The sequence below is a fragment of the Rattus norvegicus genome, chromosome 1, assembly GCF_036323735.1.
Source record: "Rattus norvegicus strain BN/NHsdMcwi chromosome 1, GRCr8, whole genome shotgun sequence".
Lineage (NCBI taxonomy): Eukaryota > Metazoa > Chordata > Mammalia > Rodentia > Muridae > Rattus > Rattus norvegicus.
In genome coordinates, this window is record NC_086019.1 from 151,138,314 (window position 1) to 151,164,116 (window position 25,803).

General features: G+C 36.3%; 1 protein-coding gene across 9 annotated transcripts in view; it reads left to right on the forward strand.

Annotated features, from left to right (window-relative positions):
* Positions 1–25,803, forward strand: part of Grm5 (glutamate metabotropic receptor 5) — a 574,875-nt gene that overhangs the window by 415,603 nt on the left and 133,469 nt on the right. For all 9 annotated transcript variants that reach the window (XM_039096032.2, XM_017588778.3, XM_006229659.5 and 6 more), the window contains one exon: positions 9,400–9,635. In XM_039096032.2, coding sequence (XP_038951960.1) covers positions 9,400–9,635 — 236 coding nt within the window. The remainder of the gene's footprint in view (positions 1–9,399; positions 9,636–25,803) is intronic.

A 25,803-nucleotide genomic window follows, 5' to 3' on the forward strand; every position in this document is an offset into this window, starting at 1 on the left:
AAAACAAAATTTCTTAATTATTTTCTAATGGCTCTTTTTCTTGTAATTAGAGAGATTTGTAATAACTTTGCCAGTGTAATCAAACAACACAGAGATGGTTTTTCCCCAGAAGTAGAATAAAATGGTTTATAACAATTGTCATTTGTGCTGAAGAAGAAAATTATCTGAGTGTGTCAGTGTGTCTGTGTGTGTTTCTGTTTGTGTGTGTGTGTGTGTGTGTGTGTTCAGTTACAATAGCTTTTCTTTCATAGTATTTTTCTATTACATGGAATTATTCTGGTTGTTAAATTGATACACATTTTACACAATAGCCTAATTTCTCGTGATTGCTGTAGTCTGACAGGAGTAATACACAAAGATTATGTAATATATAAATAATCTTTTAAAATTAAGTTCCTCAGATTCTCCTAAGTAAGGAAGGGCACAGTGAGAAAACGTTTCTGTAGACATAAGATGACGAGTCAGAAGGGAGAATTTCTGCCAACCAAGAGTCAAACACCAAAGCAGGAAGGTGTTCCAGTTATTTAAACACTTTCGCTTACTTTTTGTTATTTCTATATTCTTACGTGTTTGAAAGCAAGGTCCACACTAAGACAAAATTCCAAGATTGAATCTCTTCCAATATCTACAGGCTTTGTCTTCCACAAGGAAATTGGAATAGGAGATGGAAAATGACTTTCTGCTAATGAATGCTAGCCTACGGTTTTATATCCTATGAAGTATATATTTTTATGTCATTTTATACCCTACAAATTCTAGCCATGAAACACGGCATCCTTCCTTTTTTTAAAAAGACTGGAGTTAGATGATAAGTTGTACTCCTATATGAATGACATGAAAAACCTGTGTTTAAGCACAATCTTTTTAGGCTGAACTCCCTTTTGGATGAGAATTTGAGTCTCTATTTCCTTTCTAGTTAGAGGCCAGATATGGCCTCACATCTTTGATCCATTGGCATTTCATTGTATGCTACTCTTTTTCTTCTCAAAGAAATGAACCTGTAACACTTTGCTATCAAAGCCTTCTTTCATTTGTTTGATGAATTGTCCCCCTTTCAGTGTTCTGTGGATTGGACCATAGATACCTAGAACACTCTCAATTTGAGTCATTTAATTTGGGATCTTACTCAAAATTTCAAATTCCCTTTAAACAACATTTATTTGGATTAATGTTTAAATATTGAAAAGAGATATATGTTTACAAAGATAATGAATTCTACTAGAACTCTGACTGCATATGCCTAACATTATACTGTGTTCTCTACATTGTAATTTATACTTTTAAATATGATCCCTAAAGAACTTCCCATATTTTTACCTTTGCCAGAGGAGATTCTATGAGGTATTTATGAACCATGAGAAGCACTTGAATTTGGAAATGAGTGACGTTAAGGTTGTCATGGTTAATGTCGATTGTTGACTTGAAAACAAATGAGATAAATCTCTAGGTCTGTCTGAGAAAGTATCTGATTGTGTCAAACTTGGGGACAAAACAAAAAACCCTATGTGGTTGTAGCATTCCCTGAGCTAGTATCCCACACTGAAAAGGCAAGAGTGTTATATGATCATCAACACATCAATAGGAGAAGCCTTGATCCTAGGCTCCTTTCCCCAGTGTAAGGGAATGCCAGGGTGTTGAGGTGAGTGTGAGTGGAGGAGAATAGGCATCTTCACAGAAGCAGGGGGATGGGGAGGAGGATGGGAGAGGGGGAAAATGAGTCAACATTCAAAATGTAAATACATAAAATATCCAATAAAATGAGTAAATTAAAAACCTACTTTAATAATAATATAAAAAGATTCACTCTTGTTGCTTCCAGATTATAGACTCCATGTTACCAGACACCTCCTGCCCTGTCTTGATGCCTTCTAACTGTGAGCCAAAGTCAATATTTCCTCTTTGACTTGCTAATTTTCGGGTATTTGCTAACAACTAGAGAAAAGTAACTAAAATTAGTCATTTATATTTGATAACTCAGTGATTCAGAACCTTAGTTCTCCAGCTACAAGATAAAGTTAATACATATTGTCTGTGGATATCATAGAGAAATGGGCAAGTCACCAGAAAAATCATCCAGCATGAGACAGTTAGCATGCTTCAGGTCCCCTTTCCTTCTTTGTTATGATTGTTATGCCATAGATCCTACACTCCACTTCTATCATCCATTATAAGGCCTAGAAAATGGGAAGGGTTGAGACTTTCAAAACCCAGAGATGACTTGGCTTCTAATGGATAATCTTACCTTGTTCTCAACTATTCTGCACTTTACTTCTTGTTATAAATAAATAATCTGAGCTGGAGAGATGGCTCAGCCATTAAAGGCTAGGCTCACAACCAAAAATAAATAAATAATCTATTACTGTTTATGTGTTTCTATGAGTTTTATTTAATATTTCTGAATCATTCCTTACTATCTCATTTTGTTTAGGGATTTTAAATTTTCTTATTTCCCCAAGTGGAAAAAATAGAAATACTGTAAGGAGGATGCCCAACCACCATTAGTCTCCCACTATTAGAATAAAAAATCAAAAATACTTTTTAAAAGACTATTTGTAAAAGATTTGGCAGGATGATTATGACTCGTGGGTAGCTACCAGCTTCTATAATAATTACGTGGGTTGTGAACAGACTCTGAAAAGCAAAGTTGAGTTGCAACCTAATGAATTCACTCATTAACTTTAATAGCATCAGGTAGAGAAAGGAGAGGAGTGGGTCATGTGAACAGATAATACTGGCTCAGCCATTCCATAAGGCATACACCATGTTATTGTTTTATCATGTAAGTAAGTGACTGTGACATCTGAATTCTGCATGATAGAAGCTGAACATTTAAAGCTTCTTTTTTCTAATGAGGTATATTAATCTTATAGAAGGTTGATGCCATTTGAAAACAGCATAGCACCTATTAGGTATGTTTCACAAAACTGAACTACCTTTAAGACAAATAAGTTACGTTAAACATTTACTGAATGTTTAATATGCATCAGCCATTAAAATAAATACAGGCATATCCCAAAAGTATATTGACAAATTATAAACAATCTAGCCATGTGATAATTTTAACATTAATAGTACTGTAATATTGCCAATGTGAAAAGAAGTCTGCCTCCCTTGCTCTTCATAGCATGTGTACCTTTCCTATATTATTTGCATAATAATTGGGAAATGATTGAATGAATGTTGTGTTATTTTAAAAATGGGAAGGAGGTAAATAATAACTCCAGGAGAAGTTAAGCAGCTTTGATAAATTACATTCAAGCACTGATTGTACTGAGCAAGAATAACTGTATGTCTAGGACTCCTCCTTGCCCATCCTTCTATCCCCAAATCTAGAATCTTGGTAAGATTTTTAAAGACTATTTCTTCTGGGGATAGTCTCTCAGATATCTAGATTTTTATTCAGGCATTCAATCTTTTAGAACGGTATTTAAGATAATTTATTTATGTTGTTTCTCATGACAGCACAGTGAAATGCCTTCCAAGAACTCTATTGAGTTATAGCAAAGGAGTACGTTGTGGTTTGAGAGTTCAACTACTGAGCTATTATGTGTGATTAGCCTTTGGCACAAATACATTAAGAGACAGCAAATGTAAGATCTATGAGTTTGGAAACATTTAGAATACTAATTGATCAAGGAATAATGTTGGGAAGGCAGGACAGGAATGTAATTTTCTTTAAATGATGCTGCAGGGACTTGAAACCTAATGAGTTGCCTGTTTATGAGTCAATTGGGTAAAAAGCAAAGAGGGTGCTCTTTCTAAAGAAAAAGTTAAGAAATGCCAGTGGATCCGAGATGGTGATGCCTATTCAGGCAGGTCCCACTTAATGAGCTCATGACTCATGCTGGGTGTGGCATGGGACTTACGGACTGGCACAAAACAGGCATTCCAAATCTATACCAAACCAATGCTTTGTAAGACGTACAAATTGCTTCTATCATTTAAGACACTCCAATCCATTTGCTCTGTATGCTTTTCTTTTCTTTTTCTTTTTCTGGTAGAAATAACAGCAATAACTTAAAACAAATATTGATTCTAATAATGAAAACAAAGAAACTATTTTGAGGAAAAAAAACTTACTTAGCTTTTCTATTCAACATTAGATAATTTGAAAATTTTTTTCGTCATTAGTTTTACTTATTCTTGTGGGTATGTATCCCTTTAAGACTTTCCAATGTTTTTCAATGTAAATTTTGAGGGTAAAACTAATTATTCTAAAGCATGAAGTGATTTTATAAGTGTTTGTCTGAGGCTATATATGTATGTACATATAATATGTGATGTATATATTATGTTTATGCAAATTAAATTATATATTACATATGACATATAATAAATTACAGATAATTTAATATAATTAAAATAATTCTAATGTTGAAATCCTTATAAGGCTAAATTATATAATGGCATTTCTAAAAACAAGAATCTTTTCTCTGCTTATTAAAACAACCAAATTTTAAATCTGAAGAATAGAACTTTGGAAAATAACCTTTAAAAGGAAACAAACTTTCATGAATTGCTAATTATGAATAAATAATGGAAAATAAATTAGAAAAGAGAAAGATAGAAGGTTAAATTGTTAATTCAGAATGTATATTATCTTGGGATGAGAATGAAAGTGAGATTTTGTAGGAAGGGTATGTTTTAGGGAAAGAAATAAAGGAATATAAGCTGCCAGTGAGAGTTCAGCAGTTAAAATCATCTACTACTTTCTGAGAACCTGAGTTTTGTTCCCACTAGCCACATCACACAGCTGACAAACACCTATTGCTCCATATGTAAGTCATCCAATGCCTACTTCTAGTAGATTCCACAACCACCTGCACTGACATATGTGCAAAATCACACCCTCGCGCCAACTAACACACAAACACACACACACACACAAACATACACACACACAAACATACACACACACACACACACACACACACACACACACACACAATTGAAAGTAAGATATAATCCAGGGCAATGAACTATTTCAGATATCTACTGAGGTGATGCTTTAAGAGCAGGTGCAGGTGCACGGATAGTTTCCATTTGGCTAGACTTTGCTGAGTGAGTTAAGAAAGCTTTCCTTCTTCCTAATGATCAAGTGACACTGTTATTGCAGGCAAACCAAGGCTAGAAACACCACAAAAACAATAATGAAATTAAAAGTTTATGTGTTTCCATTCATTCTCCTGTTCTTCTGGTCCTTTCTCCTATCTCTTCCCACACATCATACTGCCCTCAGGAAAAACAAGAATGTCATCTAACCTGGACCCTGGGGGCTCTCATGAGGAGACTAAGCTACCAGCAAAAGAGCATACCCTAAGCACATAGATAGCAGAGATCAGCCTTATCCTGCCTCACAGGGAGCAGATGCATCTAATTCTTCAGAGGGTGGAGAGATACCCATGGGGGAGTCCACCATCTCAGAGGCAAAGGAGAGGGGAGGCATGGGGGGGGAGGGATCCTGTGGGGGGGACTGGGAGAGGGGGGAGCATTTGGAATGTAAATTAATTAATTAATTTAAAAAGGGGAAAAGTTCATTTGTAGTCAATTCTCATTATTTATTGCAATGTTCTACAACATGCTGCAAATTCTAAATCAGCAAATACTGACTTTTTTAAATAGGGAAATACATGTTTAGGTTGTTCTAAGATTCTGGTGACAATATTTTCCTTAACTAATGATCACACAGCCTTGTGTTGTAGTAAAACTTTAATCAGGGGTTTCTACCTCACCTTAGATCATTTAGTTCCCAGATAAAAGACACAACATCTTTATATTTACAATAAGCCTTAATAGTACTAGAGCTGGGCAGATATCAACCCTCTAAGCTAATTTGCCTAAATTTCCTGTCAATAACACCAAATATGACTTGGTAGGCTTTGCTCTAACTCATACGGGCTAACCCTCATGAACAATTTTCAGGGTCCCTTGCCCCATAGCATCTTACTCTCTTCATTTTCTTCTCCTTTCTCCTCTTCATGGTCCCTGCATCTGGAAACAAAAGCCTCATCTATCTCTCTTCTGTGCAAATATAGTCCAAAGGCATCTTTATGCAATCAATCATTTTAATTAAGGAGTAAGGTTACATCATATCACTTGGTATATGTGAGAATTTCCTCATCCCTGAAGTAACCGTATCTTGGGGACATTATTTAACATTTCAATATATAGCAATACACAAAACTGCAACAGCCTTGTTTTAGGGGGAGTATCTCTTAAAGATTATATACATAGATTTGATTCACTAGTATAACCTTTTCAGAGTATAGCATTTTCATCTATTCCTTACTACAAGTCTTGTGATGTATGTATATCATATACAAATCACAACTTCCCCCTCCTTAGGAACACTATATCACATGTAAGTTCTATCCTTGGGGCCATGTGAGAAAGCAAACTCAGCAACAAAGCCTATAAAAATATGGAGTTTCTGAAAGTAAATACAGTAGGAAAAAGAGACTTTAGTTTTTGAGAACTCACATCTCATTCACTCTTAAATGAGAATATCATATCAGGGCACTATGATGTTAAGCCTCTATCCATATTTGTTGACGACTGTAAAATGATCCAACATTAATATGGGTCTTGTAACTAAAGTGTAGAAAGCAGTTTAATTTGCAAATATAAAATGCTGAGTCTCAAACCCAAGCCTTCGGGCACACTGAGAAAGTGCTCTGCTGCTGAAACGTATCCCAGGGGAAGACAAAGTGGAATAGAGTATCGATGATGAGCAAAAATGCCCACTAGTGAAAAAAACAAATGGATGGATGGATAGGTAGGTAGATAGATAGATAGATAGATAGATAGATAGATAGATAGATAGATAGAATGTCTAGACAGACATTCAATATCTTTAAAAAATGCCTTAAGTGTGGCATGCATGTCCTTAGTTTTCTTTCTGTTTCCCTTTGTTATGGGAAAATATAAATCATTGAAGCATTAATGTGGCATCATCATGTTGAAAACCATTTTCTTCAAAGCAATCAGAAGAAGTAGGTGATAGAACGGAAAGTTTTGGCTTTCCTTAATATGCATTTTATTTTTTAGATTCTTTTCATTCCTTGTTTGAAATGCTCTGTCATTTTAGACAAATCTGACGGCTCAATTGTAGCCATCATAACAAGCAATAACCAATGCATACAGCACCTTTTCAGCATAAAATATTCTTTCTTGGGACTTACCTGGCAGGCATTCTTAATAAGTTAAAAATAATGACCCTGTTTAGCTCAGTTATAGAGAATTTTCGGTTTCTTTCCTAACTCAATGACTTTTTTCTTAACTTTACAATAAATTGGAAATAACTGGATCAAAATAGCTTTAAGTTTACAACATGAGCTAACAAGGCTAATGACAACACATCTTTTTTTTTTCAAAATGGTTAGAGATTTATGCCTGAGCAAAACAAAACGTGAAAGAACAGAGTCAAAAGATGAGCAAATTAACATTCTTGGAGCCAGATACTTTTCATCTATGGAAACATTACCCACAAGAGAGGTTTTCAAACCCAGCTTTTTGCAAACTCCATTAAATTCAATGAATGGATTGTGAAGAGTAAATTGAGCCCATTATCATCTCACAATTTTATATAACATTCATAATCATAGTGTTACATAAGACTGAGCTAACATTAACCAAAAGAACAATTTGAATTCACATATCCAGGGAGAATGAGGTTCTGCTTGACAGACAGAGCTTCCTGTCCTGTTTGCAGCTCGCCCATGCAGCTCCTGGTGCCAGGGAGACCCACATTCTCCTATCAGCAACAACAGAGGGAGGGAAGGAGGCAAACAAGCCCACTTCACTTCAACTTGTCAGCTTTAAATAAAATCTTCTGCAGCTGAAAATGAGACACTTGGGAGAAGATAATGTGTGAAGTATCCAGATTCAACACTGGAGCAAAATTCTCAGCTTTCCTTCCTCTTCCCTAACCTGTCACAAAGTTATTATTATTATTTTAATTATTCAATAGATAATAAGATACCTCATCTAAAGGGTCTTAGGAGAAGAATTGACTCATTTGGCTTACTTAGTTCTTATTCTCCCTTTCTACTCATTTCCTTGGGAAATTGCTCAGATCATTGTGGGTAACCCCTGGAAGACACTAATGATTATCTATGACCTTTGCAGCACATCATACTTATCAATATTTAAATCAAAATTCATAGCACATCACATTTTAAAATATTCATGCATTTGTTATATATTAATTTCTTACCTAATACTTACTCCATTACTGGTTGTATAGTCAAACTATTATATTGGGAAAAAAACATTTATTCCGTGGAAAATAAAATAGGTGAGGTAAACAATGGATCATAATGTCAATCTGTGTCCTCTACCAACTGCTCGAATTCAAATATTCCTGTTTCGCAGGGCAGGCACCGCCACTCTGCTCTTCCCCTCAGATCACTCCACCTGACTTCTTTGCTCCTTTTTGTGTTAGTTTCTTAAACTGCCAAAATTGTATTAAAGCATATATTTCCTTAAAGAGGACTTCCATGCCTTTAAGAAAGGACAGTATCACTTGTTGGAGAAGAAGGCCAGTACCAACTGTCTGCTCTAGTGGAAAGGGGGATAGAAAAATCAAGACTCCTCTTTTTGCTGTTACAAGGCATACCACTTAACGTAAAAGTATTTTTTCTTCTGTTTATTTAAAATGGCATATTTCCTTTATTTTCTACATAAATTTATACTTTTCCTCATTCTTTCTGTACTTTTAAGGTGAGAGTTGATTTGTGAGGTGAAGGGTGTCTTCCCTCTCACTGTATCCCATCATTTAAATTGTCTCAAGTCATCCAAATATATATTTTAAATATATGTTTAAATGCATTTGGATGTACATAGGTTAGTCACTGTAGTCACAGGATGACTACTTACAAGATATTTCAAACCTTATAATTTCTATCTCTTGCATAAATAATAATATCATGCTAGGGCATACTTTAATTACTATTATGTACTATTCAGAAATATTTTCCAATATTTTGATCCCAGTTTTGTTATTCTTTTAATGATTATTACAATGTACATAAAAGAAGATATTTAAAATTAATTTGATTTATTTATTAAATATCCAGGAAAATTATGCACAGTAAAATTGTGAAACCTGCATTCTACTTTATAATTTGAAATTTCTCTCAAACATACTAGCTTCTCTTCTAAAACTCAAAGGTAAGAATTTTCAGTCTGATATCTGAAATCCAGATTTTCCATCATGGTATTGCCTCTGTTCTCACTTCTAACAGGCTGGTAGATAACAATCACCTCTGGCATACCATGCTTGATCTTTGTGAGGCTTGTAATAGCCACTTTACAATGAGTGTCTCAAACAGGAGAGATTAATTTCCCCAGAATATTTCTGCTCTACACTAAGGGAACTGTCTTTGCTCGTTTCCACAGTGATGGCTGGGCCGACAGGTATGACGTGACAGATGGATATCAGCGAGAAGCTGTCGGTGGAATTACAATCAAGCTTCAGTCTCCTGATGTCAAGTGGTTTGATGATTATTATCTGAAACTCCGGCCAGAAACAAACCTCAGAAACCCTTGGTTTCAAGAATTTTGGCAGCATCGTTTTCAGTGCCGGCTGGAAGGGTTTGCACAGGAGAACAGCAAGTACAACAAGACTTGCAACAGTAAGCCAATTTATTGTTTCATTTAAAGTGGATAAGGCTAAGTCTCCAATTTGTCTGAATTGTGTCATGGAGATAGAGACTCTCATTTGTTAGTGTGGAGGACTCTTCCACAAACAGAGTGGGTATTGTTACTTAATGGTGATAAGCAGGTTTTATTCCCATTCACCAAAATATATCTAAGCAAGTGTTTACTCTATCGACATTTAAAATAATTAAATCACCACTATTTATAGTATTAAAATTTTGAATGTGTTTCAGTGAGGGACTGTGCTAGAAGCATCACATGAATTAGTTCCAGAGTGGAACTTCTCTTGACATCTCTGAAGGCAGGGACCCTGTTCTATGCATTTCTATCATCTTGAACAATTAGGAAATGGAACATATGTTTAAAGAATGAATGGATAAATGTCAGAGAGCAGGTCTATTTCCTACTTCAGTAAGTAAACAGAAACAGTAACAGAACGTTTGATGTATATAGTTATAATATTTTAAGAAACATAATTCCATCAAAACCATTATTCAGTCATTAAGTAACTACTTACAAGGGATCAACAATGTGACAAGTTATTGCTTTAGTTATAAGGGTACTACAGTATAGAAGGTTCATTGTCTTCAAAATTTTAGCATCGTAGCAGTAAGGTAATACCCCTGACAAAACCTCGGTTCTGTGTGGTCAGTGCTGTGAGTGACATAAGGTTTAGGATATAGTTTATGCATACCACATCCTAAAATCTTTCCTTGATTTTAATAACCAGGCATAGTAGTACTGACTATTGATGTATAAGTCAATTTCATAAAAACTGTGCTAAAATTGATAAGGGGTGTGTGGAGAATGACTTACCCCACATTGTGCAACAAAAATGGGACAAAAATTTGCAAAGAAACTAAATGTCACATTATCACTACTTTCATTCATCCTGTGAGAACACTAACTCGCGTCAGCCTTTGTCATTGTAACTCCAATTCCAGTCCACAGATAGGTTGCCACATCCCTGTATCAAAATAAGGGAAATAGTGAGTTCATAAAGCAGTCTCTCTCTTAGATCACGTGCATCCAGTGTTTTGCTATCAGTCTACTCCTTTCATGAAAGGATGGAGATAGTAGTGAGAATTTGTGCTTCCTTTATCATTAGTTGAGAAAACAAGACCTTACCCTCCTTATTCTGGTTCTTATTCAAGTAAGAGTAAATTAAGATGCTTTAACTAGGGTTTCTATTGCTATAATAATACGCCAGAACCATAAGCAACTTGAGGAGGAAAGGGTTTATTTAGCATTTTCTTTCATACCGCAGACCTTCATCTAGAGGAGTCAGGGCAGGAAGTCAACACAGGAACCTAAAAGCAAGGATCAACACAAAGACCATGGAGGAATGTCACTTACTGGTTTAGTCAGTCTGAGTGCTTATCCACTCCGGACCACCTGCACAGGAATGGCATCACCTACAGTGAGCTGGGACTTCCCACTTCAATCGTCAATGAAGAAAATGTGCCAGGCCAATGTGATGAGGGGTGTAATTTCTAAAGTGAGGTTCTCTCTTCCAAAATAACTGAATTGTATCAAGCTGACATAAAACCAGGCAGCACAAAACCAGGCAACATGGAAGGAAAGCTGGAATGTAGAATATTGTGTTGGTCAAAGCAAAACAAACATCACAGGAGGATGGGCTAATAGTTTGCTTCTCTGTTGTTTAATTTTCTGCTCCCTTTTTTTTTCTAAATCTACCAAAGCTTGTTTATTTCCTTTGTTTTTAGTTTTCATTGTTATGAAAAAAAGAACTATGAGAATAAGCAACATTTCCGCTGATGCTTCACATTTTTCCTTTTTGTTGATGATTTTATGGTTTTATATTTTTAACCAACTTTTGAAATGACACACCCCTTTTCATCTGGAGATTTGGGGAACATAGTCCTCTCTTTTGTGCTGTGGACAGGTAAGTATGTAGCTACCTTGTCAGAGTGACAGAGTGGGAACATCTCTGTATTCTCATCTCCTGAGCCTGCCACATGTCTTCTTCTTCTTCCTTTTCCTCTTCCTCTTCCTCTTCCTCTTCTTCTTCTTCTTCTTCTTCCTCTTCTTCTTATTCTTCTTCTTCCTCCTCCTCCTCCTCTGCCTCCTCCTCCTCTTCCTCATCTTCTTTTTCACATAAACTTAAATTTATTTATCTATTTATTTATTATTTTTCTATCATAAAATATTTATTTTAGATTTTAACACAGAAATGACAAATAAAATATTTCATAAAAGTGTTACATTTCCAGAATTCTAGCCATTATTAGGAGAATGTCATTTGTAAATTTGTCCATTAACATATGACTTTATTTTCCATCTAAAATTGATGAGAACTATGTAAATTTAGGTTGGATATGGAGGCAACATACCCAGAATTAAAATACCAATTTAAATTTTAAATAATTAACTAATTTATTTATTTGCTTCATAGTCACACTGCAGTTTCTCCTTCCTTCTCGCCTCCCAGTCCTTCCCTCTCCCTTCCTCTCCCCTGACATCTGCTCCACCTTTCTCCCTTCCCAGAAAAGGGGAGGCCTCCCATGAATATCAGCCTTGGCATATCAGTTTGCAATAATTCTAGATGTATCTTCTTCTATTGAAGAAAGAAGAGGCATCCCAGCAGCAGTAAAGGGTCCCCAAGGCAGGCAACAGAATCAGAGACAGCCCTTGCTCCTGCTGTTAAGAGTTCTCACAAAGACCAAGATATACATGTTATATAACTGTTATATCCATGTAGAGGGCCTAGGTCCATCCCATGTATACTTCCTGTTAGGCGGTTCTATCTCTGCAGGTCCCCATGAGCCCAGGTTAGTTGACTCTGTAAGTTTTCTTATGGTTTCCTTGACCTCTCTGCTGAATCCATTTCGTAGAATTTCTAAACACTATCATAGCTTCTCACCGAAAGCATTTATTTCCCATTCTATCGACTTCATTTACCTTTTGCTAGTTTTAATCACATAATAACTTGAAAATCAGCATGGATCATCCCTAGCTCTGTCATATCTGAATGTAATTTCTAGTCTATCCCTCTTCAAAATGCTCTCCTTGCACACATCATTGTTTGTCACTGTGTCACAGGACATCTGTCTTTATATTCTTTACGGCCTCAGCACTTCCTCATATCAAAATAAACGTCTATTTGTCTCATACCTAAGTTGCTTCGTCATTTTTGATTATGCAACCTTTGGAGAGGGGTGCTCACCTCTTGAGCGGGAAATTGCTGATAGAGTTATTTTACCACACAGAGAATCATTCGCTGTACAGAGAACAATAGCGGCATCATCATCCACATTAGCAGCTGCAGGCACCAGAATTCTTTCCTGTCGTGTTACAAAGAATTTTCATCTTTTTATCAGCATGTAAACATTTTATAGTCATTCGATAGACTCCTGTATTTTTTTAAAATGTTTCCTTGCTTCTCTCTATTTTGCAAATTCCTAGACACACTGCATCTATAGAAAATATTTAATAAACACAGTGAAACAAATATCAATTTATTTCTTTTAGACCCAGGAAGTATTACAACAATAACAGAACCTCCCATTTTAAAGATTGAAACCATGGGGATACACGCTGGGGTACAGGTTGAAGATTTTATAAATTTTCTGGGTTTAATTCTAAATCTTTACACAGCTTAGTTGCTTGCCTCCAGCAACTGATTTAACAACTTTTCTGGTAGACTCTTGTCTGGCCTCAGTGGGGGAGGATGCGACTAATCCTGTAGAGACTTAATGCCCTAGGGAAGGGGGATGCAGAGGGTATGGGGAGCAACCTCTCAGAGGCAAAAGGAAGGGGAAGGTGTGAAGAACTCTGGGAGGGGACAGAAAGGGGCAGTAGTTGGGGTATAAATAAATAAAATAATTAATTAAAAAGTCTCCTCAGGTACCTAGCTTATTTTAGGTATCAGTGTGATTAAGCATCATTTAATGAACTTGAGTTTTCTAGCATAGACTCGTTCACAGGCTGTATGATTAGTAAATTAAAATTTTATTTAAAGAATTACTGATATTTCAGGGTTTGGTGTTGTTATATAAGTCACTGATGCTAAAAAAATAGTACAATTAATTATTTTGCATTTAAAGATCCCCAGCTGTTGATAAAGTTACTTTGCCATACTCTATCACTTACTACAGAGAAAACAGTACCAGCAGCAGCCACACATAAGTATTTACTGTATCATAACTATTTACTATATCATTAATTACATATGCAAAAGTATGTCCAAGAGCTAGAAATGTTTGCAAATCTGTTACAATGAATTTCCAGCTGGTGTCTCCATTCTTTCTAATAAATGTATCTTATAAGGGTTACAGATGAGTGAGTTACTTAGCTTATGCAAATTATCAATCATTTATCAGAATTGTATGCTACTATTTTGAAGGCTTTCCCTGAGACCCTAATAAATGGAAAAGAAATTAGCAGTTCTTTGTCTAGAACTAAGAAGGTGCTTGGCAGAACCATTAATGGCCAAGGCTCAGAGCCTTGGAGGATTGGCAGCTTCTGATCCTGAGGACCCAGTCAATCCTTCCCTATAGGACTGTTTATAGTTCCAAGGCTATTGTGTGCCTGGTGTGAAATGTTCTTGAGAAACTCTGTACTCCCTTTGTGCAACATTGGCTTAGCTTCTCTGTGACTTTGTACCACCGTATGATACTTTCTACTAACTGTCTCATTTCTCTCCTGAAGACAGTATATAAGATGCTACACTTTTTAATAAGCTTGCTTAGCATAAGACATAGCTTTTCTGCAAGACCACCTGACCCTACCTGTCCTGTTCTCTGTATCTTCTCATCTCCTGGCTACCTCCCACTTAGGGCCCTGCTCTGAAGAATGAGCTCAGGTCACCACTCCATCTATTTTTTACTTTTCAAAATATCCATTAGTGTGGCACCTATTGTTCAGAACACTTGGGCATCTCTCAAACTGAAAACAGGACATAAAAATGAGACTTTTGAGAGGAAGTGATTATCTGAAAGAAAGGGCTGCTAGAATTTAGGAACAGAACTGTAAAGGCCAAATGAAAAGAACCAAGTGCCACACTTAACATGTTAAGAGATTTCTTCCTAAACTCCCAGATAATAACACTTTAGGAAAAATAATCCTGTAGAATTATTATTCAAAAAAACAAGAGTTAAAAAGCTGGAGTAATTATCTCTCTAATTATCTTTCCTGGTGTCTGGTACATGTGATTTTCCTTGATTAATACCCATCATCAAAAATTATCCCTCCTCCAGGAAAAAAGTATCTAAGACTACACTTTAATCCAATGTTTTTTAAATCAGATAGAGAGTGCTGAGAACTGAATTATTTGCTGGATACAGGAAGTGTATTGTATAAAAGAGTAGATTTAGATTCAGAAAGCCTACGAAGAAATTTAACCTATAACACTGCTAGAATATAATACACACACACACACACACACACACACACAGAAGCCTTTCCAAGGACAGGCTCTTCATAAAAATATAGGTAATACTGAAAAGAACATTGTAACAGATGCTACTATTTGTGCTAGTTGATATATCCACATCTATATCTATATCTATATCTATATCTATATCTATATCTATATCTATATCTATCCATAAAACTGTTGCAAGTATATGATATTGTCCTTTCCACAGCCTCCATGATTGATCTACTATTTTAACATCTTAGTAATTGCCAGTGCCACATCCATTAAAAATTGTTCAGAACTGACTCTCAGGCCAGATAGTTACTAAATAAAGGAGCTATTGTCCCCTATAGCTGTGACATGCTATTAAAAAACAGGACAACCTTCTATGAAAGGAAGGGTCATTGAGAAGATCATGGGAAAAAGCTTGATTTTTTTCAAAGATAATTTGCATTAATGAATTATAATTAAGTTTTGAAACATCAAGTAAACCAGAGGTAAAAATCCTACCTCAGCAATTTGACCTTAATGTATCTAAATTGAATTCAATAGCTACAGATACAAAGAACTAAAATATTAAAACAAAAAATTGCATATGTCTTAAAGAAATACATAATGGAGTGCCTGCCATTCACCATTTATTCCTAGTTGCCAAAGCTACATAGCACGAAACAAAAATACATAAGCAGTTATAATAACAGAAAATCTAGTCTTTTTCATGAAAAAGAGAGCAAGACAAAACAAATGAGAAAATTATACATTATATTAGATTATCATAGGAGAAATACATGCAGAAATGGGATTTAAAATGTTCAAAGGATACAGTTTTAGTGGGGTAGTCAACTGTGATTTTACTGAGTGATTGGATTTGCATGAAGTCCAGAAGATGAGTGAATGGTGCTGGTGTCCACCAGGAAAAGAATACAGAAGTAAGAGATCACAGAAATATAGTCTAAAGAGGTGGCCAATCTTTAGTCAACAGTTGGAGAGCAATGTAAAAAATAGAGTAAGATGTGTAAAAAGAGTAGAAAGTGGTACTAACGAAGTAACAGAAGTTTAGTTTTCATAGAGCCTTGTGGGGCATTTTATTTTGTGTCTGGCTTTCATTCCAGAGAACTAAGAAACCAAAGTTAATTAAGCAAAAGAGGACTTCAGAAGGCATCCCTTGTCTATTTGTTTTAGGGTTGTTTTTGTTGACTGTGTTTTATTTTGAAGTATTTTTTATTACATTTAATTTTCCACATTTTCTGTCAGAATTTATTGCAATGTGTATCTTATATGGCAAGCGTCATAGACATTTGTTTTATGAAAAATAATTGCATATTTATGCATTTGAGAACAATAGAGAGGAATCGTGGGTTTTATATGGACCAGGGAATATCAGAGATATGGGATAATAGTGTGAGAGAAAGGGATCTACATGTAGACTAGAAGAGTCCATCATAAAAACGTAATGATATACTCTAGTCATGTTCACAGCTATGAAGGGATTTGACTGATTAAAATAAGGGGACACAACAAAGAACAGGAAAACTGGAAACCTTATGAATTTTTCATGCCCAGGTGAAATGTCTTAGTCGAGAATGAATACAAAGTTGTTGGATATCTGTGAACATGTCTCCCTTTGGAATGGTATTAAAGATGATCTGTTCATAATTTGAAGGAACTTTATCTTTCAAGAATTTTTCTCATACCATTCAAACAAATAGAAATGTCTTTTAGGTCGCATCCCCTTCAGAAGAACAGCTCTCAGATCCAGATATCAAATTCCTTCATATATTAGAGCAGTGGCGAGGCCAAGATAGAATAAATGCTCCATAAATTCATTTCTTTTTCTTGATTTGATAGGAAAGTACCATTTTCAAACCTGTCTTGCAGTACATAACTAGTATTGGCCAACAGAATATGTTGTGAGGTGATTGATTGTGCAATTTATAGACAGGATACCTAAAAACCCGCAAGAGATTCTAGACTCTTACACCTACGTCTGTATGACTGAAAGTAAGCATTCAGTAAAGGCTAAATCATGTGATAGAAGTGTGGTTCCTTTAGTCACTTGGAAGACACAGGAGAGCTACACAATTGTACACAAGCTATTATGTGACCAAGTGATACCCTTGTAGTGTATTAAGACAGAAAAGTATTGGAGGGTTGTGGTAGCAGTTACCTTCCTGTTTTTTTTTTCCTAGTAGATAAAAATTACCAGGCTTTTGTCAAGATGTGTAAATGCCAGTCAACAAACAAAGTGACTCCTAGAATTATAGGATCCATCTGTTGCCATGGCAACTCCCCAGTGACTCACAATTTACTGCCTTTTGGAATACATCCATGATATCTAAGCCGTTGCTTCCAAAATATTGTACAGATTAGTCAGAGGCATCATGATTATCAGAGCAGATCTAAACAGTCTCAGAATGAAAGATGATTTACTTTCATTTAGTGAATTATTAAAATATATTCAGGGCAGTTATTAAAATTAAATTTTATAAAAAAAATTAACTGTTTTTATCACATTGTTTCTTTTTTGACAATCCATTAAGCAAGATCATGAGATAGATTTACAAATAATGGAAAAAACGTATTGTCTAGTTGGTCTCTTCCTTCTGATATATTTTAGTTCATTCATCTACAAATATTTTAAGTATAATTTTTATAGGAAGTAAAGAGTGATTGAAATATTGGGGCTGGTAACGCGATTCAGTCAGTCAAATCTTCACCCAATAAGCTTGAAGAGCTGAGTTTGATCACTAGCATCCAATCAAAGAGGAAGGCCTTGAGGCAAGCAACTTGTAATCTCATTGCAGGAACTGAGGGTATCTGGAACTTTCTAGCCAGATAGTCTAGAGTAATTGGCAAGTTCTGGATTTATTGAGAGATCCTATATCAAAATATAATGTGAAAAGCTGATAATACTACTGGTTATCATATTGATAAACATATTGACTCTGGCTTCTGTGTACATGCACATACAGGTGTCAGTGTACCTACATGTTATACATGCGTGTGCATACACATGTGAATAACACACACACTCACAGATGTTAAAAGGCTGTTAACTATTTAAAAGGAAGAAAAAACTTGTACCTAGGAAGATCAATCCTCAGTGAGTACTGAGTTTGACTGGGTTCTGAAAGGGGGTATTAAAGACAAGGTTTCATTCTAAGTCTAAAAGACTAAAAAAAAATCAAGTAATTAAGTTGAGAAAATATAAGACTATTTTGGTCATCAAAAACAAGCACAATTAATCGGGTCAGAAGTGTCTTATAGCAAATATCTGAGAATGAAAATTAGCAAATTCTCTGAGGACATAGCATAGTAGGATTTGACTCAAGTAATTTCATTATAATAGTTATTTGTTAAATATGTTAGATGACACAATTAAATAATCATTCAAAATCTTTCAAAAGCTTATTCAGAATATTTTAAAATGTTTGGTTTTTGATTAGGATTTTGAGAGAGAATGAGAGATAGAAAGATGATAGATAAATAGACTCGATGATAGATGCATAGATAGATGATACAAGGCTGGATGATAGCTATTATTTTTTATTTATAAAAACTTTTAAAATTGTTGAATGAAGAAAAGATTTTAGATATGAGAAAAAAGAAACTATTATTCTATTTAAATTGTTGGGAATTTAAGAACATTACTACAGCTTCTATAATATGAGAAAAACATTAGAATAAACTTTGATAAATGCAGGGTTGAAAGGATGGGAGCAAATAAGAGTCACTTTGTGGTTTCAAAATTAGGTGACTGACAAAAGACCACAGGATGGAATAGAGGAGGTCCATGGCTGAGTTTTAGTAAGAGTTTCATTCTTTTTCCAATGTAGATGATCTTCTCATTGACTTCTCACTAGTTAGAAGAAAGCGAGAAAATGATCACAATTCTCATCTAAAACAACTAACACTCTTGTAAAGACCCTATCCCTATGACTTTGCCCAAACCCAACTACCTTGTAGAATTTGAGAGACAATAGCACACAATGCAATCTTTGGTGGTGGTGAGGGGCATATTTTACTTATTTACATTTAAATATTATCTGCCTATCCTGGTTCCCCCTCTCCTATACCCCTTCCCCCTGCTTCTGTGAGGATGCTCTCCCTCCCACCTATCCACTCTCAACTTAACACTGACATTCTCCTATACTGGGGAAACTAGCCTTCACAGGACCAAGGATGTCTCTTCCTATTGATGCCAGACAATATCATCCCCTGCTACATATGTGGTTCAAGCCATGGGTCCCTCCATGTGTACTCTTTTGTTGGTGGTTTAGTCTCTGGGAGCTCTGAGGGATCTTGCTGATTGATATTGTCATTCTCCCTGTGGGGTTTGAAACACCTTCAGCTCCTTCAGTCCTTTCTCTAACTCCTCCATTGGGATCCCCCATGTTCAGTCCAATGGTTAGGTGCAGACATCTTCATCTGTATCAGTCAAGCTCTGACACAGCCTCTCAGGAGACATCCATGTCAGGCTCATATCAGCAAGCACTTCTTGGCATCAGCAATAGTGACTGGGTTTGGTGGCTGCATATGGGATGGATCCCCAGGTGGGGCAGTGTCTGGATGGCCGTTTTTATAGTGTCTGCTCCACACATTGTCTCTGTATTTCCATTAGACAGGTGCAATTCTGTCTTAAAAATTTGGAGATGAGTGGGTGGCCTATCACTCAACTGGGGACCTTTCTTAACCTCTGGATATGGTCTCTATAGGTTGTCCTTCCCCTTTGTTGGGCATTTCAGCTAGTCTCATCCACTTTGGGTCCTGGGCGCCTCTTGCTTTCCTGCATCTGTGACTTGCTGATAGCTACTTCCATTCCCCATCCCCCATTGGTACACATTCTGTTCAAATTCCTGACCCTCTGTATATCATCCCTGAGCTGGAAAGCAGGAAAGAACCAAGATGTCCTTCCACAGAGGAATGGATACAGAAAATGTGGCACATTTACACAATGGAGTACTACTCACCTATTAAAAACAAGGACTTCATGAAATTCTTAGGCAAATGGATGGAACTGGAAAATATCATCCAGAGTGAGCTAACACAGTCACAAAAGATTACACATGATATGCACTCACTGATAAGTGGTTATTATTCCAAAAGCTCAGAATACCCAAGAAATAATTCAAAGACCATATAAAGCTCAAGAAGAAGGAAGACCGAATTGTAGATGCAGTCCTTCTTAGAAGGGGGAACAAAATACTCAGAGGAGTTAGAGGGTGGGAAGGACTTGAGGGAAGAGAGGAGGAGGGGGTGGAAATAAGGGGGGCAGGGTCAAATGTAATGTTTAGTACTTAATACAGTTAAATAAATGTGTCACCATTAGGCATATTTCTTTAACATCCTATCTTTTCTCAAGAATGTCAGAAACTAAGCATTGTAAAACGTCAAAACAAATTAAAAAACCATCATTCTACAAAAGAAATCAGTTAACCATTGCAATGCGTGAAGTAAGATAAGTAAATGGAAGTTATAAAATCTCCATCACACAGGAAAAAGAATCTAAAAACATTTGTGCATTTCTAGACTATTCTTGAAACATGTTTCAGGTTTAGGATTATGCATGTTCTGTCTTAATTGTTGTGCCGACTAAATTTATATAGTCATCCAGAGAGTAGAAAACCTTAGTTAAGGAAATATTTCCATAAGATCAGGCCGAAGGCAAACCTATAAAGAATTTTCTTAGTGATTGGTGGGTTGAGGGGCGTCCCATTGTGGGAGGTGCCACGTCTGGGCTTGTGGTACTAAGTGCTATTTGAAAGACAGACCACATGAAACTCAAGAAGGATGACCAAAATGTGGATGTTTCACTCCTTCTTTAAAAGGGGAACAAAAATATTCATAGGAGGGGATAGGGAGGCAAATTTGGAGCAGAGACTGAAGGAACGGCCATTTAGAACCTGCCCCACATGTGACCCACATATATACAACCACGAAAACTAGATAAAATAGATGCAGCTAAGAAGTGCCTGCTGACAGGAACCAGATATAGATCTCTCCTGAGAGACACAGCCAGAACATGTCAAATACAGAGGCGAAGGCTAGCAGTAAACCACTGAACTGAGAATGGGACCCTGTGGGAGGAGTTAGAAAAAGGATTGAAAGTGCTGAAGGGGCTTGCAACCCTGTAAGAACTACAATGCCAACCAGTCAGAGCTTCCAGGGACTAAATCAGTACCCAAAGACTATACATGGACTGACCCATGGTTCCAACTGCACATGTAGCAGAGGATGGCTTTGCTGGGCACCAGTGGAAGAAGAAGCCCTTTGTCCTGCCAAGGTTGGACCCCCAGTGTAGGGGATTGTCGGGGGGAGGGTGTGGCAGGGAGCCGATGGTAATGGGAGGGTGGAAAGGGAGGGGAACACCCTTATAGAAGGGGGGGTTAGGGGGCTTTTGGAAAGGAAACCGGGAAAGGGAATAACATTTGAAATGTAATTAAGAAATACCCAATTAAGGAGAGAGAGAGAGAGGGAGAGAGAGAGAGAGAGGGAGAGAGAGAGAGAGAGAGAGGGAGAGAGAGAGAGAGAGAGAGAGAGAGAGAGAGAGAGAGAGAGAGAGAATGTTCTGCAAGCCATGGACAGCAAATCAGAAAGAGCGAATCCTCCTCCATTACCTCTATATCAGCTCCTGCCTCCAGATTCCTGCCCTATTTGAGTTCCTATCCTGTCTTCTTTCAACAATTGGAAGGGTAAGCCCAATAAAACTGTCCTCTACAATTTGATTTTCAGTCATGGTGTTTCACTGTAGCAATTGAAACCCTAAGACAACTGATAAGTGTTGTTTCTAAGGAATACAAGTGAAATAAGAAAGCAATATTCAGGCGAGTTTAATAGCCTAGTGCAATATCTATGTTACGCAAAGTAATGCATAACATATTAAAAGCTGACTTTAGCCCAGGTGTTTCTGTGCCCTTCTGTAGCTCTGTTGTCTGGGGCATCATCAACTATTTTCACTTTTGTTTTAAGCAGTAAAATTTCCTCTCAATTGATAGAGTTGTTGGCAGTAGTAGCTAAGGAATATGCACATGAATGTTTAATTTGAAGACACCTGGTTAGAGAGGAACTGTCTGCTTCAAACCCGCTAATGACATCTTTTGGTACTCTCTACCACAGCCTCTGAATTCCAACTGGCTTTTTGTATTTGTCTGGGCTTTGGTATTGGAGAGTTATAATAGGCATGTTTTCCTTAAGCTTAAAGTTATATCTTCTTTTCCAGGAAGTTATTTTGTTTTCTGATTATTGTTTTTATAAAACCACTCAAAATTACTTGTAGATTATAGCATCCAAAGAGTAGAGAGCATGCTTTCATAAACACAATGAACTTAATGCAGAGAAATGCTAGCATTTAATAATTTTCATAGTAATCTAAAACAATGACCATAGCAGAAGGAACTCACTAGTCTACTAAGTACTCTTTTGTAAGGATACTAAGACTAAATTGAAAGAGGGTATGTGATACACCCTTGATAGAAGGCAGAAACATTGAATATTCAGACATTGGGACGCATAATGGGTGTGTTTTTATTCCCAAACATTTCTCTTTAGAAAAGAGCTAAAATATCTGATATCTGTTTTTTCTCAGCAAAAATCAAGATAATAAGTTTGCTTGTACATTGAAAAGTGTACTTTGCTGGATCTTAGGCATTTTGGTATTTAGTCTTCTCCTGCAAAAGCTTATAGTAATATTTTAATCTAGGGAGAAGGGAATGAGTCCCTTTGATTTTTGAACTCAAGTTTATTTTATTGAATTGTTATAGTTTGCATAACAAAATAATTTGTGCTATAGGTATTTTTCCAATAAAAAATTGATAAAAATTAGTGATCATTAGTGAACTTCATACCTAGAAGTGGCTTTTCAATTTCGATTCCCCAGCAGTAATACCTTCTCAGTGTTACCAGACTAAATGAGAAGATGGATAAATCCTGGAGTCCTAACAGAATAGATATGCTTGGCAAATATATTGTATTTCTATTGCTATAATAAAATATCATGAACAAAAGCAACATTTATAAGGAATATTTTGAGTTATGTTTCCAGCGGATAAAAGTCCATCATGACAGGGAATTGTGGAAGCATAGCCAAGAGCTCACAAATAGAACTACTAGCAGGTAGGAGGAAGAACAACCTTACGATGTTTCAAGTCTTACTTGACATCCAAGTCTTACTTCAAGTCATGCAATGACATACTTCCTCCAAAAGGTAATCCCCTAAGCTTACCCAAACAGTGTCACCAATTGCCCAATACCATGGGGAACATCTCATTCAAATCACCATATTCCCTATTCTTGAAAGAGGATAAAGTAACAGTGATTGAGGCAGGGAAGAAGTTTTATTCTCAGTGAAACTTTGCTTCAAATATTTAAGGTTTAATGACCTAAGATCTCAGTATTTGTAGTAAACAGAAGGAAAAGGAGGACTGATATCAGCCCACGTCATCTTGACATAGCCATGGTACTATTGATTATTATATTATGCAATTATTCTTAAAATGGGCCATTTAGGTTTTGTTGATACCAAAAATCTCTGTAGCTTAATATCTGTATGTGTTCTGTGCCTTAAGATCTTCATCCATCCAAGGCAACTGCAGAGAAGAAAGGTTCAAGACAGTGTATTAGTAATAGATATGAAGAAGCAAGATGGAGTCAAAAACAAAGCAAAATCAGCTAGTTCAAGAACTGGACATGCCTTCTAGTGCTACCAGAACCCAAATCTTTTTCCAGAACAAAGGAGATGGCATAAGCATGACACGCAGAAGGTTATTTAAATTCAGGGATAGTTTAAAATCATAGAACCCTACATGTGATTGAGATTATGTTTTTATACAACAAGCTCTAACTAACCCTCTAAGCAGCACATGACATTTTTGCTAGTCATGCCTTCTCCAATGCCTGCCATTTTCAGTCCCTTATCCCAGTTCCTGTTATCAGCAACAACAACAACAACAAAAAAAAGGAGATATATACAAGGACTAGCTTTTGTGCTCTTGGGCAAGACTTAATTATATTAATCCAGCAGACCAGAAAAAAAAGAAAAGAGTCATCTGTAGGTATAAGTAATATAACTGAATTCCAAACTCAGTCACAGGTATTTGGTAGGTGTTAACTTCTGCCAAATGAGCCTGCGTGGTGTAAGGCATCTGCCTCCAGGAATGGAAAAAGCTATGCTAGTGAATTGAATTTGACATGTGTATTTTTATTTTCAAAGATTGTGTATCAGGAAATATTTTAATTTAGGATTTTACCTTTTATTTTTAACTTGTTCCTATTGTATATTACGAGAAAATTTTTACATGTTAATGTCACCCACGTACTTTAGACAAGGGCTCTGGAGCTTATCTTACACGTGAAGCTTATCTGCATCATGGAATGCATTAATTTTACCATCTGCCCACAACAGTACACATTCAATACCACCATTCAGCAAACTCACCAATGTGTTTCACACTGATATGTTAAAAGTTTATATCAGGTCTTCATTATGTAAACATGATTTGCTGACGCACTCATGGAAAATCTCCAGACTCCAAATCAGCTGATGCTGAGTAACCCAAACTTCAACCTAAAGAACATTGGTTTTTTCTTCAGGTGTTAACATTGTCTTTGTTGTTGTTTTGTTGGGACAGCCCTCACCAAAAGTCTATATGGCTTTTCTGACTCTAATAAAAGACAATTCCATCAGCTATGATATCAATGGCCTCCCAGAATTTGAAGAGTGGGAATAGCCAAGGCCAAATTATTTACTATACATTCTTTACTTAAGCAACATTGAGTCTGTTTCTTCTATGGGAATTTACTTTTATAAAAGTTAAATATTATTCCTTTATTGGACTGTGGCTATGCACATAATCCTCAATTAATACCAAATAGTTCCAAGGAAATGATTATTAAAAGAAACAATAATCATTATATTAAATCATTATAAAATCAGTTAATAACTATCTACCTGATGGCAGGTTGCTTTCCACATGAAAATTTGACTCATTATTATTTTATTGCAATAACAAAGAACTATTGATAACTGTATTCTATTTTTGTTTTTTATTGTACATTTTATGTATTTACATTTCAAATGTTATCCCCTCTCCCATCTCCACTTCCTCTGCTTTTATGAGGATGTTCTCCCTCCAACCCACTTACTCCCAACTCAACACTCCCCTACACTGGGGAAATGAGCCTTTGGAAGACCAAGGGCTTTTCCTCCTATTAATGCCAGTCAATGACATCCTCTGCTACATATGCAGCTGGAGCCATGGGCCTCTCCATGTGAACTCTTTGGTTGGTGGTTTAGTCCCTGGGAGCTCTGGGGTATCTGGTTGGTTGATGCTGTTCTTCATATGGGTGTGTTTTAAATTACTACTTGGAAAAATATTGGATCCACTATAGTGTCGTAGCAGGTAGAGGACCAAAAGTAGAAGCCTGTACTGGTTGTGCTGGTTTCCATGAAAACGGAGGACTCAATTAACTCTTAGAATTTTGGACATAGCCTTTCCCAGTCCTCTTTACAATACTTTTCTGCCTTTCTGTTATTTAAATTTCTCTAGCTTTCTGAAAAGGTGCTCCTTTTTAATGATATCAATGGCCTCCCAGAATTTGAAGAGTGGGAAAGCTTATTAAGTTCTCATTCCCAAGAAGTTAAAGAATGCAGAACACAGCAGGATGACTCTGCTTCAACTTGCTGAATGATGGGATTGGAAAGCCTCACATAACCTAACGTGAAGAGATCATCAAATCTAGCAATGAGATTGATATTTTATGAAGGC